At 38.9% G+C, this 14,490-nt stretch overlaps 1 protein-coding gene across 11 annotated transcripts in view; it reads left to right on the plus strand.

The window, feature by feature from the left end:
- Positions 1-14,490, plus strand: part of LOC147029242 (tensin-3-like) — a 294,302-nt gene that overhangs the window by 252,351 nt on the left and 27,461 nt on the right. For all 11 annotated transcript variants that reach the window (XM_085880149.1, XM_085880151.1, XM_085880150.1 and 8 more), the window contains 2 exons: positions 3,840-5,492; positions 6,719-6,777. In XM_085880149.1, the coding sequence (XP_085736275.1) occupies positions 3,840-5,492; positions 6,719-6,777 (1,712 nt within the window). The remainder of the gene's footprint in view (positions 1-3,839; positions 5,493-6,718; positions 6,778-14,490) is intronic.

Here is a 14,490-nt window from a genome sequence, read left to right on the forward strand (position 1 = left end):
GCATGCATGCTCGCACATGCAGAGACCTTTGCATGCCTCTGGTGGGCTCACTCCAAATCTGATTTGTACATGCTACCTAATGGGGAAGCAGTTTTAAATTCAAAACTAATCTGTCAGTCCATAACAGTCCCCTCAACAGAGGGGGAGGGGTGGGAGAGAGAGGAAGAGGGGTGGGAGAGGGAGAGAGGGAGAGAGAGGGAGAAGAGAGGATTAGGGGGGAGAGGGGTGGGGTCGGAGAGAGTGAGAGAGAGAGAGAGAGCGAGCGAGAGAGATCGAGATAGATAGATACAGAGTGGGATAGAGAGGGTGAGGAGGAGGGGGAGGGGAGTGGCAGAGGAGGGAGGGGTGAGAGAGAGAGAGGAGGAGAGAGTGCATAGGGGAAGAGGGGGAGAGTAGAGGAGGGGGGGGGGAATTCTGGCAGATGTGACGCCCAGTTTAATATTCATCTGAGAGACGGCACACACATTGATGAATCACCCTGCCGGTGAAACAACAGAATGACCGTTTATAGCTGGGTTGGGATTTGAACCCAGGTTTTGACAGCTTAGAGGGAGCATGCGTACCTCTCGGTTATCCTGCCGTGATGTGTTGATTCAATTCATTTGAACAATTACAAACATTTTTTTCCTCATTGTGATCATCTAATTTATATTGCCTTCCTAACTTCGATATTGAACCCCGGTATCGCTGTCAAAGCTGGTGTCTCTGGGCATTTATATGTATTGCAACGTATCCAGCGATTCGCAGTTATGATGAAAAGGCAATCGATAATATAAGTGAGGAAAGTAAAAAAAAAAAAAAAAAACTTTATCATTAAGAAGCCATGGCGGCTTGTTCCAAGTCGAGGAATTGTTCAGCAGGCCAAAAAAAAATGGCGGCTTCAGACTCAGGCGAGCTGACAGACCAAGATTGTGCTCCGCCATCTTGGTTCGGCTTATTTTGTTGTTTTTCGTGATGAGCATCCCCTAAATTATCTTCAAAGGGGTGTTTTAATTAACCCAAACACCCAGTTTTCACTCATACACTGCCATGGAGTTCCCTTCATATGCATGTAAAGTTTTGGGGCAGCTAGGTTTCATGGTTTTGGAGTTATGGAGGAGACGGACGGACTGACGGATGGACACACACCGACATTTATTTTTATAAATGTACACTTTACCATCTCCGCAACAGAAAGGGTTCCAGTGGAAGTAGTCTGAATAAAGTGTGCTGTCACTGCCTTGGGAAGCATCAGTCCCAGACATGCCCTTACTTGCATCAATCCCAACATAACAGAACCCCCGTGAAACCCGACATGCATGCTGAAATCGCCACACAGGTACGGAGTCGCCGCAAGGCCACTCTGTAGTGTGGTATTGTTAGTCACCTCGTTGCTCCGCACAGCTACAAAACCTAACCGCACTGCACTACAGAGTCGCCTCATTGCGGAATTCCTCCACTCAGCATCTTGGGAGTTCATCTCTGGTACCTCACATCACTCGTTAGGAAGACCGAGTTCATTATCAGGGACCCATGGAAATTCCGCGTTATGATTCAGGTCTAAACATCAAAGGTTCATTCATGTTTCTCAACCGCAGGTGGAGGGAATTTCCTTCCAATTAGGGGTAAAAGACTGATTGGGCCTTTTGATGGTTACATGCTAACTGCAATCAGCATTTCATGTGGAGCATGTTTGGTAGCCTTGGTGGTGTGCATTTCTGTCGATGCTGTCGCTGATGAAACTCACCAGGAAACGATGAAACTGGTACGTCAGCTGATGTGGGCATGTACCGCCAATAAGAGATGAAACCGGTACATCAGCGAAGTCCTCCGACCTGGACAAACCCATCACAGTGATGTCATGAGTGCAAACCCAGAAGGGTTTGCTGTCACCAACCAAGGAAATTGCCTTCTCTATATAGCCGAGAGCAAGGTACATTTACGCTTAATCTACATCATACCAGTCTGCGTTGAACATCAAGGTCAAATGGCGGTCAAAGAAACAAAAGTGTTTTTTTGCCATTGCTGAATCTCAAAGAATGCTTGGCCTTCCAAGATGTTCTTCCATCATAACAGTGTACCTGCACTGCAGTTGTGCACCTGATATTTTATTCATGTCCTTGACCTACTCATTTCGGATTGTGACCTAATTAACAAAAAACACATTTTTGATCATAACTTGAATAGTTTTCCTCCGGTTTTCATGACGTTGAGTTTTATGGAGAGACTGTAATTGCGGACACATTTTCTGAATTTACAATCTTTCCATAAATGTTCAAGGTCAAGGTCATATGATGGTCCAAAAAATATGGACATCATTACATCGTGGGCCAAGATAAGTCGCATGCTCTCACTTTGTGATCACAGATACCAAGTTGTGAATTGCCATTTCTCAGATGCAAGGGGCGATCTTAGATGAAGGATTTATATTCTGATTATGTTCACGACGTTTTAGAACTTCTTTTCACATTCTCTGAGCATCTGATCTTTCATATGGATGTAACTTTCACAGTTTTTGCTGTCAAGTAATTTCTGCTGAGGTTAAGTCCAATGAATAAATGTTCCTTGTTGTAACCATGTAAATGTCGACAGTCATCACATTTGGCGCGCGAAAGTTACACATTGCAAAACAACTTTCAAAGAAAAACCGCAAAAGATAATTCTGCCAAACAAGAAGTACTTTACAGTATTAATTGTGTGTCTCCTGGGTAGGGAGTCTTAATTATCTGATATAGACATTAGTTAGGTTAGAGTGTCCCATCAATTTGTTGTTGTTCATAAAACTGGGTGAGGATGGACAGGAAGGGGGTGACACGGCACATTTTCCCACCAAGAGAGGGTGATGACTTCCCACCTGCGGCTCTCTGGCAGGATGTGGAAAGCTGGCATCAGTTCCTCGCCAACACCAAGAGAATATTGCGAAACCTCTGGAGACGGAGACTTGTGAAGGCCTTGGACTGATTGGTGGGACCCCTTGGGGTGGAATCCCTTGAATCCCCTGGTCCGTTATTGGTGAACCTTAGTATGTGGGGGGGGGGGGGGGTGAGGGTTAGTGTAAGATGCCTGTGGGGAATTTTTTGATTTGTCACGTTTTCTGTGCGGTATTCTGTTTGCCATGTCTTGTTAAATAGATCATTTATGTATTAAGAGACGGTTTACCTCATGTCACTACCATTTTGTCGTGCTGATGGACAAATTAATTTTGGATCACTGGAGGGTTACATTTATCTTAATCCTGTTTTGTAGCCATCATGGTAAAAGACCCCACAGGATCACAGGCCAATATTAACCGCTCGGTGTTGTCTTGTGAAAAACAATGTTAGTTCTGCTATCCTTGAAGTTTCGGCTTCAACGTGGCGGTAACCATCCAATCGTGGTTGCGTTCTGTGAGGAGGTTTCCTTCCGCATGACATTATTTTTGCTCAAGTATAACACTTGCTGAAACATATGGGCACCGAGTAGCCAGCACATTGGTTGTTGTCTGTCTTTATTCATATTGATCAGCATGTCTGAGTGATTGATTCTTACGAGGTCTCGTCTGATGATATAAGACACTGTAGCCGTTTAGCTTTCATCCATTTCGTGTTTTGTGTTGGTTTAAAAGTGTCACCACCGAGAGATGTCACTCTACATTAATGGAAAGTTGTACGAACAGAACCTGAGCTTTGTATCTTGATGAAGAACACATATATATATATATATATATATATATATATATATATATATATATATATATATATATATATATATATATATATATATATATACCTGCATATTTACTCATAGGCCAGTGCAGTTGAAATGAAAGTGGGAAATGCTGTATGGGATTCTCATCCTCATTATCTTCCATCCTCCTGCAGGTCTGGGACACACAGAAGGACCAGTTGATGGGAGCCTATACGCACGAGTGCGTAAGAAGGGTTCCACAGACAGTGGAACAGCCACTTCCAACGGCTTCTCTCCACCTGGCTGCCAAGCAGAGGGCCTTGAATCAACTACACCAAATCCTGTGGTCCACAGTGTTTCTAATGAACAAGGAAATCTGGAACAGGCCTACAATTGCTCCATGAGTTTTGACTCTGGACACTCCACAACCTCAGCGCAGACAGATTCCTTGATGCCATCACGAGCTATGCATCTTGTTCCAGCACAGGTCCATGCCAATGGTACGTGCCCACCTCGTGAGACAGCAATTTTGAATGATGAAGAGGAAGAAGAAGATAGAAAGTTGGGCATTGGAATGAAAGATGAAAGTGAAAGTGAAAAAGGAGTACCCATTCCAGCCGTGCCAATTTGGTCTGAACCTTTTCAACCATCTGGTTGCTCTGATGTTAGAACAGGCCCTTTTCAAGAGAAAAGCTGTGAGACGGGATCAACGTTTGGACTGGAGTCTGAAATCTCAAGTAAGGTTGAAATGCAGGCAGGCAAGATGTCTCCACAATTAGCAGCAAGTGTCTCTACTGATCCACATCTTGTGTCAAGAATATCAAGCAATTCAACATTAAGAAATGATAGAACTCATTCACCTTTTGGAGTGAATAATGCTCGAACAGTCAATGGCATCGTGAATCTTTCAATTCCAGAAAATGTTATGGCGAGTTCTCCGAAATACCCTTCAGATTGGCAGCGGCTGGACAGAGCTCCACAGGAGTCGAATCAGGATACACCTCAGCAAGCAGAGTTTGGACCTGTATGTGGACCCATTGAAAGTCAAATCGCTGGAGTAAGAACTGCAGCTGTCCCATCAATACCTGCTCGAACAGCTAGTAGCCGGCAAGCTGTGCAGCGCACGTTGAGTGGATTGAATGGTCGTAGCAGGCCACTGGCACGGCGCCAGCAGTCTGATACAACTTTTGACCGAGAGCGCCCAGCCCTATGTAACTATGACCTTGAGGAGGCAATGTTACCCCGCCTTCGAGCTGAGGAAGACTTTGAGAGATCCCTCCAGGAGTTAAATCGCCTTATCTTGGAGCTCAACCACAAAGTTGTACCTTTTGGTTCTCCAGGGTCAAGACCCAACTGCTCCATAATTCATGAGCAACACCAACAGCTTCACAGTCCAGTTGAAAATAATTCTGTTGTACCCATTGACTTAGCACAACCTTTTGTACAACATCTCAGTCCTCAGAGTACGACCAACTGCGTCTCTCCCAAAACATTTTCACCTCACACTCCTTGTTTAGACTTAAACATGGACCTGAGTCCATCAGACAGACGTTATTATTACCTGAATGGTGGAAGAGCAACACAAAATGAAAATGTACTCCCTAACCAAGTTACGACATGCCTCAACCCCGTGGAAGAGAGTATTGTTTACTCAAGCCCCACGTCCTTGGTACATGTACGAGAAAATAGGACACCGCTTTCGAGTCGGCCAATTGGCCTACTTGGATCTGACATGTTTCCGATGAACAGTGCAAGTGTGGTACCAGTTTCACACTCTAACAGCCACATGCAAGAAGGTGGTGCTGCACTGGTCTGCAATAACTCAACAATTCAGTCATCTGATACAGGTAGCATCAGAACATGTCCACATACGTCCACACATATTGAAATAATCAGGAAGCAGTTTAAATAGGAAATAGCAGAATATGTGCCATCTATTCTTCGAACTGCAAAAAAATGGCATCATCTTTACCAAGCTTAGCACCGTAGGCCTCACACATCACCATTCTTTCTCTTTTCTTTACTTATTCAGTATCTTCTTCCCATAACCTCCTCCATTTTCTTCCTTCTCTCATTTCTGAATTCTATATCTCACAACTCCTTCCACCCACATGGACTTACATAATAAATGTTCTGCCTTTTATGGATTGATTAAAGTAAAATCAATTTTTAGTTTTCATTCTATTAGATGGACCTCTGGTACTTTGTACATGATGCTACATTGAGCCTGGGGAGTAACTGCTGAAATATATCTGTCCAGATTCTTCCCGTCATCTTTGTTTATTGTTCCTTTCACATTTCTTTCTAATTTTTTTTTTCACAATTCTCTTCATTTTAATTCTTTCTTTTTCTTGTCTTTCAAGTCTTTCTCTCTTTCATTATCTGTCTCTCGGAGGAGAAGTTAATTCTTGCAGAAAATTTTCGGTTCGGCTCACTTGGCTTCGTTTGGATGGGATTGAGGGTTGTGGAGTAGCGGCTGAAACCCGAATCCTATCCAGGTTCCTCCTGGTGACTCCATCTTTGCTCTTTACTTCTTCGGGTTCCTTATTGGTCTTCCGTTTGATTGCAATAATTACATTTTAGGAATCCTAAAATTTCCATGCATTTTCACAAAAATAACGATTTTAAAATACAGAATACATTTATTTTTATTTAAATCCCATCCATTTATTACATATGCAAATGTGGTATAATTTGACCCTCTCACCTCATTTCCTCACATCAACCCTGCCTTTCGACTCCCCTTAATACTACTATCCCTTCAATACATTTACCCTCCTTCGTCTCTCCCTCATCATCCTTCCTCCACTTGCTGTTCTCATATTTTATATTCAACGTTAGACACAACCTTCCCCCTCTCCTCCCCCCCCCCCGACCCATGCATCTTTCCCAATGTACTGTACAACCTTAAAAACGTTACTGAACTCTAAATTGACTGTCTTTGGTACACACGATATTGTCGAAGCATTCTTGCCATTCATTGTAATATGTTATGTCAAGCATAGTTCTAAGTTGCTTTTCACATCTCTGATGTTTTGATTTGTAAAGATCCAACTATTTTTTCATGTTGCAGGAAAACAAGGTCTGAGAAGGACAGATCATGAAGATATAGCTAGACTTCATGATGTAGAGGTGAGTTGTGGTCTTTCAAATAATTTGAGAGGTAAGGCTCAATCAGATTTGTTGGAAAATTGAATAAATTTGAAACATTGTTTCAGAGAAATAACCCTGCAGTTTCAGTTGTTCTTTGTTGCAACAGTGGTTGTCCAGCCAAAGGCAATTATGTTAAATATTTGTATTCAGCGTCTTTTAGGAATCAGGGTACTGCCAAGAGAGTCTCCATGTGTTTCCTACTTTAATACATTGGTTGAAAATCAACACAGTGGCAAATGAGAAAATATAGAGGTTAGAACAGTGAATAATTATGAAATTTCTGGTTAACGAAAACAGAAAGCTTGCAGGAATTTGCAGATGATTGGCTGAAGGGTATGGCGAATATTGGCTTTGAAGGACATTCACATCAGATGAGTGCAAATTCTATGACCATGGACATGAATAGACAAAGTGATGCAAGACATATCTGTAAGACTGCTGGAGAACTAGTCACCTCAAACAAAATGGAAACATCATGCAGGTTGAGGATCTTATAAACAGGTTTAGGATCTCGTATAGACTTTCCAAGTTGACTATATATAAAACAAGTTGAGGATCTAATGTACACTTTCCAAGTTCACTAAATATAAAACAAGTTGAGGATCTAATGTTGACTTTTCAAGTTGACTATATAATAAACTACTTGAGGATCTAATGTGGACCTTCCAAGATGACTATATAATAAACAAGTTGAGGATCTCATGTACACTTTCCATGTTGACTATATAATAAACAAGTTGAGGATATAATAAACAAGTTGAGCACACAATAAACAAGTTGAGGATGTAATAAACATGTTGAGCATCTAATCAAGTAAGTTGAGGATCTAATGTAGACTTTGCAAGTTGATGATCTAATAACCAAGTTGAGGATATAATAAACAAGTGAAGGATATAATAAACAAGTTGAGGATCGAAGAAACAATTTGAAGGTACAATAAACAAGTTAAGGATACAATAAAAAAAAGTTGAAGATGCAATAAACAAGTTGAGGATATAATTAACAAATTGAGGATTGAATAAACAATTTGAGGGTACAATAACCAAATTGAAACAATAAACAAGTTGAGGACACAATAAACAAGTTGAGGATATAACAAACATGTTGAGCGTCTTATCAAGTAAGTTGACGATATAATAAACAAGTTGACGATCCAATAAACAAGTTGAGGATATAATAAACAAGTTGACGATCCAATAAACAAGTTGAGGATATAATAAACAAGTTGAGGATATAATAAACAGGTTGAGGATACAATAAGCAAGTTGAGTATCCAGTAAACAAGTTAAGGATACAATAAAAAAAAGTTGAAGATGCAACAAACAAGTTGAGGATACAAGATACAAGTTGAGGTTACAAGAAAAATTTGAGGATATAATAAGCAAGTTGAGCATCTAATCAAGTAAGTTGAGGATCTAATGTAGACTTTTCAAGTTGAGGATATAATAAACAAGTTGAGGATATAATAAACAATTTGAGGATCAAATAAACAATTGAGGATAAAGTAAAAAGTTGAGGATACAATAAACATGTTTAAGATACAACAAACAAGTAGAGGATCAAATAAACACGTTGAGGATAAAATTAACAAGGTGAGGTTCTAATAAACAAGTTGAGGATACAATAAAAAAGTTGAGGATATAATATACAAGTTGAAGATCTAATCAAGTACGTTGAAGATTTAATGTGAACTTTTCAAGTTGACAATACAATAAACAAGTTGAGGATCTTATGTACACTTTCCAAGTTGACTATATAAGAAATAAGTTGAGGATCCAATTTAGACTTTCCAAGTTGACTTCATAATAAACAGGTTGAGGATCTTATGTAGACTTTCCATATTGACGACATAATGAACAAGTTGAGCATCTTATCAAGTAAGTTGAATATCTGATGTTGACTATATAATATACAAGTTGAGGATCCATTGTAGACTTTCCAATTTGACTACATAATAAACAAGTTGAGGATACAAAATTACAAGTTGAGGATACATAATTACAAGTTGAGGATACAATACAAAAGTTGAGGATATAATAAACAAGTTGAGCATCTAATGTAGACTTTCTAAGTTCCCTAAATAACAAACAAGTTGAGGATCTAATCAAGTAATTTGAGGATCAAGTGTAGACTTTCGATGTAGAAGATATAATAAACAAGTTGAGGATCTAATGTCGACTTTCCATGTTGACTATATAATCATCAAGTTGAGGATCTAATGTAGACTTTCCAACTTGACTTCATAATAAACAGGTTGAGGATCTCATGTAGACTTTCCAAGTTGGCTATTTAATCATCAAGTTGAGGATCTTTAGACTTTCCAAGTTGACAATATAATAAATACGTTGAGGAACTAATGTGCACTTTCCAACTTGACTATATAATAAACAAGTTGATCAAATGTAGACTTTCCAACTTGACTATATAATAAACAAGTTGAAGATACCATAAACAATTTGAGGCGATAATAAGCAAATTGAGTATCTAATCAAGTAATTTGAGGATCTAATGTAGACTTTCCATGTTGACGATATAATAGTTGTATCAAAAGGGAAGGTTTGACGCAGTAATGTGCCTATTTTTCAAAGTCGCAATATTCGCTCGCTTACGCTCACTCATATTTCTCCTTTTCAAACTGGAACACATTACTTTGTCAAACACCTCCCTTTTGGTACTACTTTCCCTGCAGGGCTGGGGCTTCACCTTCCTTTCATATGACCATTTCTTTAACCAAACTGAGTCGTCAAATAGAGATCCTATAAATATTTATTTGTGTTTTATTTTTGGGAATAACTTAATTTATTCATCAATTTTACAAAGGTGGTGGGAGCTCGTTAAAACCCCTAACCCCATTTTTTTTTTAGCCGCGTCTCGCATAGCGAACGCTGGCTCTAAAGGCGCTGTCACACCTTGACGATTTAGCCAGCAATGGCAACGTATAAAATGTATGTAAAACGATGGCGTACGCTGAAATTTTGATGTTTTTTTTTTAATTTTGGTCGTATTCATAACGTGTTGGTCGTATGCATAACATTAGTAATGGGCACAGAACGTTTCATTGTCTTATAGATAACTTACACCAACGAATGCTTAGCCTGTTGTCGGCGTTCACAACCTATGCCCAACGATAATTTAACTTAGGCATAGCGCGCTGCACATATCGCCGACGAACTCGTGGCGTAGCCTGTTAAAAACCTGCCGCACGCCGATTTAAATCATAACCGCCTGAAAATTGGAAGTGTCAACATCGCAGTCACACCTTGACGATTTAGCCAGCGTATGCCGACCTATGAAAAATGTGTCTAAAACGCTGGCACACGTCGAATACGGAATGGGTAAGTTGTGTATACGTTAAGAGCATGCTGAAAAACGATGAAGTACGCTGTCATATTTTGTGGTACGTTGTGAAATTTCAAGCATGGTAAAAATTTTATGACGTACTTGCCGTATGGCTCACACGTTCCGCTACGCTGGGAATAAGTTGTAGGCACGGTATGCGATCGTTGACACACGTCGACACAAGTTCCTTGTAAGTTACTCATAAGTCGAAACACGTAGAGGTAATGTTTAGCATACCCAGAACTTATTTTCTCCGTCAAGGCACATTTTCTTTTTTTCTCCTTGGCACGTGACGAAATATCTGAAGTTGTTGTTGTTGTTGTTTTTTTATTTATTTATTTTTAGTCTATCACGAATTTTAAAATATATTCGGACATTTGCTTTTAAGTTTCGACGTCGACGTGACAATATCCTCAAACAGAAAATATTCACAGAAGAGGAACTAAGAATAAGACAAGAGCAAACTAAAGAGGCAATCTGACGTGACGTAATGGCACGTGACGAAATATCGGAAGTTATTGTTGTTGTTTTTTTTAACGCTGCCAATACGCCATTATACGGTAGCTGTAAATTAGAAACGCGTTCAGTAAGTTCTGTGGTCGTCCGGAAGACGTCAATCAAATACGTCTACATACGTCAATATGCGTTGGAGGTACGTTACACATAGGTTCAAAGCACGTTACTCATAGGTTAGAAATAAGTTTTGGGTACGTTCAGCATTACCTTGACGTGTTTCGACTTATGAATAACTTACAAGTAACGTGCCTCAACGTGTTTCAACGATCGCATAACATGCCTCGACATGTGTGCAACAATCGTGTAACGTGCCGACAACACGTTACTCATAGGTTATAAATAAGTTTCGGGTACGCTAATCATTACCTCGACGTGTTTCGACTTATGAGTAACTTACAAGTAACGTGTGTCAATGATCGCATAACGTGCTTACAACTTATGGCCAGCATAGCGGAACGTGTGAGTCATACGCTGGCATACGTCGTGAAATTTCAAGCATGCTAAAATTTGAGGACAACCGCAAAGTACAACGATGAAAGCCAGCGTACGACGACATATGGCAGTGTTTTTTAGCGGGCTCTTAACGTATACAAACTTACCCATAACGTATTCGACGTGTGCCGGCGTTTTTGCCCAATTTTGCATACGTCACGCATACGTTGGCTAAATCGTCAAGGTGTGACAGGGCCTTAAGGAGCTCCACGTTGTTCTTCTTCAGACAAAACCTTTAGGACGCGACTCTTTTATATACAGGATCCCGATCTCCTTAAATAATAAACACCTGTACACATCCCCGCATTGAGGGTGCCTTTTGAGAGCGTCTATCATCAACTTTTAAATATATTCGGACATTTGCTTTAAAGTTTTGAAAAGTTCACGTTACTATTTAAAGATTATTCCATTTAATGTGTTGTAATGTTGTAAATACACTATTTTCACGTCATGAACGAGGAGCCTCCATGACAGGTCTCGCTATTGGCTCCATCAAGGCACGTGACGAAATATTGGAAGTTGTTGTTATTATCTTGCCAAAACGAAGTTTTTGCAAGATATGTTGGTCAGCTTGTATGTTTTTTTTATTTTTTATTTTTGTCTGTAATCACGTATAAAAAAATTCTGCAGAGCACAGTTATCATTGGAAATTTTTGTAACTTCGCATATCAGAGGCCTATAGAGGTCCCTTTCAGCGCATAAAATTTTGAAGGTCAAGGTCAAAGGTCAAGGTCACTTTGGCGCAAATCAGGGGAGTCGACGAAACCCTTATTTTTTGAGTAATTTTGATCGGATCGTCTTCAAACTTCATGGGAATATAGTTCATGGTCTGGCGCTCAGCTGATTAATTTTTGGTGGCGATTGGCCTTGACCTTCATGGTTAGCGCCTAAGGTCAAACATATTTGACCACAAGGTCAAATTTTCAAGTTTTAGGAACCATATCGTGTAGTACCTCAAATTGAACACCTCGATGAGTGCTTTCTAGGTATGTCAAGCTTGAGACATTATGACGTCATTTGGTGATGTTATGAGGCAAAAGCATATTTTTCATGGTTACGCTGTAGAACGATTCTCATCGGAATCTCTCGTCGGCAGATATTCCTCAAGGAGTCGCTCCTGGTGGATAGCAGCTCTGTTCACCTCAGTGTGACCTTAAAGAAGTCACACGTGGTCACCTTTTGGCAAGATACAGGTCACCCTGCGGGTGACATTGGTTTATTTATATATTTATCTGTTTATTTATTTTTTTATTTTATTAGCCACGTCGCGTTGCGAACGCTGGCTCTAAGAGAGCTCCGCGTTGTTGTTGTTGTTGTTGTTGTTGTTGTTCTTCTTCTTCTTCTGGTGAAGACAAAACCTTTATGATGCGGCTCTTGAACACATTTGTCCTTGTTATTAATACTTATATTTTAAACCCATAAGGTAATGTATTTTTTCCATCACTCATGATGTATCTTTTATCATCAAATGCTGTCAGAGCTTTCTTACTAACAGTCTCTGAGAATATTTCATGTTTATAATTTTCATAAGATTAATCTCTCTATACACATCCTTTTTCTTCCATCGACATTTAAGGTAATGTTGAAAGTTCATGGTCTCTTTTAATACACTTCTTTAGACCTTTAAGTTTCTTTTCACATTTGAATTAATTTAATCCTCTCGTTAAGTATTTATAATAAATATGCCTTTGATCTAACACCTACAAATTCACAAAGTATCTTTTCACCTAATTCATCTTTAAATTTACCAATAACCTTTTTATTCTTATTCGAAAAGAGCGGGTTATTAGGATTTTAATTACTTGTATCATAAATATCTTAATCTTTTTTCATATCCTTATAAACATCATCTGTGGTTATCTCTAGTATGAAGATATCCGTATCCATATATAGCAATGCAATATTCTCACCACATATTTTCTTTAGATTATTATAAAAGTAATCATACATGAAATACTTTGAAAGATCGAAAACAGATGTTCCCACATAAATCAGTTTATCCATCTTTATACTCGATTCAAATGAACAGCACAAAAATGATCTGTAAATATTTCTGTAAACCAAATACAGAATTATTCATCAACTTGTAAAAGTCCTTCACAAAATCATGATGAGCCTTTGTTCTCATCCTTGTGTTATAATCAATATATTTACCTAACCAATGACTTTGACTAAACTTAAGTGTCCTTTGTACCTTTTTAACTTGTAGTCCTGCTTCTATAAATTGCTTTAGATTTCTTTGATGGAAAACATACTTCTCTTTTTCAAACAATGTTGTTAGTTATTTGCTTGAAGGAATATATTTAAACTCATTTGAAGAACTAAAGAAATGTTGTTGACAACCACTGAATAGCTCTTGATTGGGGATCTCTTTTTCAGCTCCATAAGGAAGGTCTTTATGTTTGTTATGAAGTTTTCGAGGATAGTTTAAATCTACTTCAAAATAATAACCATAATCCTATTTATCTAAATCTTCTTGACTTGTGGAGATTATATCATCCAAGATAGATTTGTGCTCGTATTCTTTCACCCATTTAAAATTACCATAGGGATGAGATTAAGACATTGCCCAGCTTTACAGGTAATTCGCATCACAATACATTAAGTAAAATGTGGGCTTATCAGGTGAGAAGTCTGGAAGATATTTATTATTTGCCTGAGTATTTCTCTTTGAACAAACTTGTGAAATTCTTCCTCGTTTAGCCTTCTCAATCAGAGAGCATGTCTACATCACTGAGAAGATCAAGGGGTTGTTTAGTCATTTTAACATCGTGCTCCTGGCTAGTCCAGGAGATGGATAATAATGGACAGGATCAAGTCCAAAGGAATCTTTATTATAACAAACTTCTCTAAATGTCTCGAACACATTAGCGAGTAATAAAACATCAGTTATTAAATCAAGGTCATGATATTCACCCACATTCTTCCTCTCAAACTCTTTCCAAAATTGTTTTGCTCTTTCATATTCTTCACCCATAATATGACATCTTCCGAACTTGTTATAAAAATACTTTTGAGGAGGAAGTCTTGTTTCTTTAAATCTTTCAAAGGAATCCTTATTATCATATGGGTAAATGCCCTTTTTAGGAAGAAGAGAAATGTCTTTTCCCAAGTCGGCTTCAGTCCTAAATTATAGGAAAAAGTATATGACAAGAGATGTTTGGAACCAAAGAACTTAGAGCACTTGCCATAAATTTATCAGAGTCAAGAAATCTAATGTTTGTATTTACACCCATTTCACGAATATAAATCTGTTTTGTAAATGAAATGTAATTTTGATCTGTATTGGGAATTGCTGTTATCTTACCAGTAGTCTGACTTAGTTATTTTACAAGGAGATGCATA

The sequence above is a fragment of the Eptatretus burgeri genome, chromosome 4 (assembly GCF_056783735.1).
Source record: "Eptatretus burgeri isolate ZD-2024b chromosome 4, Ebu_testis_v1, whole genome shotgun sequence".
NCBI lineage: Eukaryota > Metazoa > Chordata > Myxini > Myxiniformes > Myxinidae > Eptatretus > Eptatretus burgeri.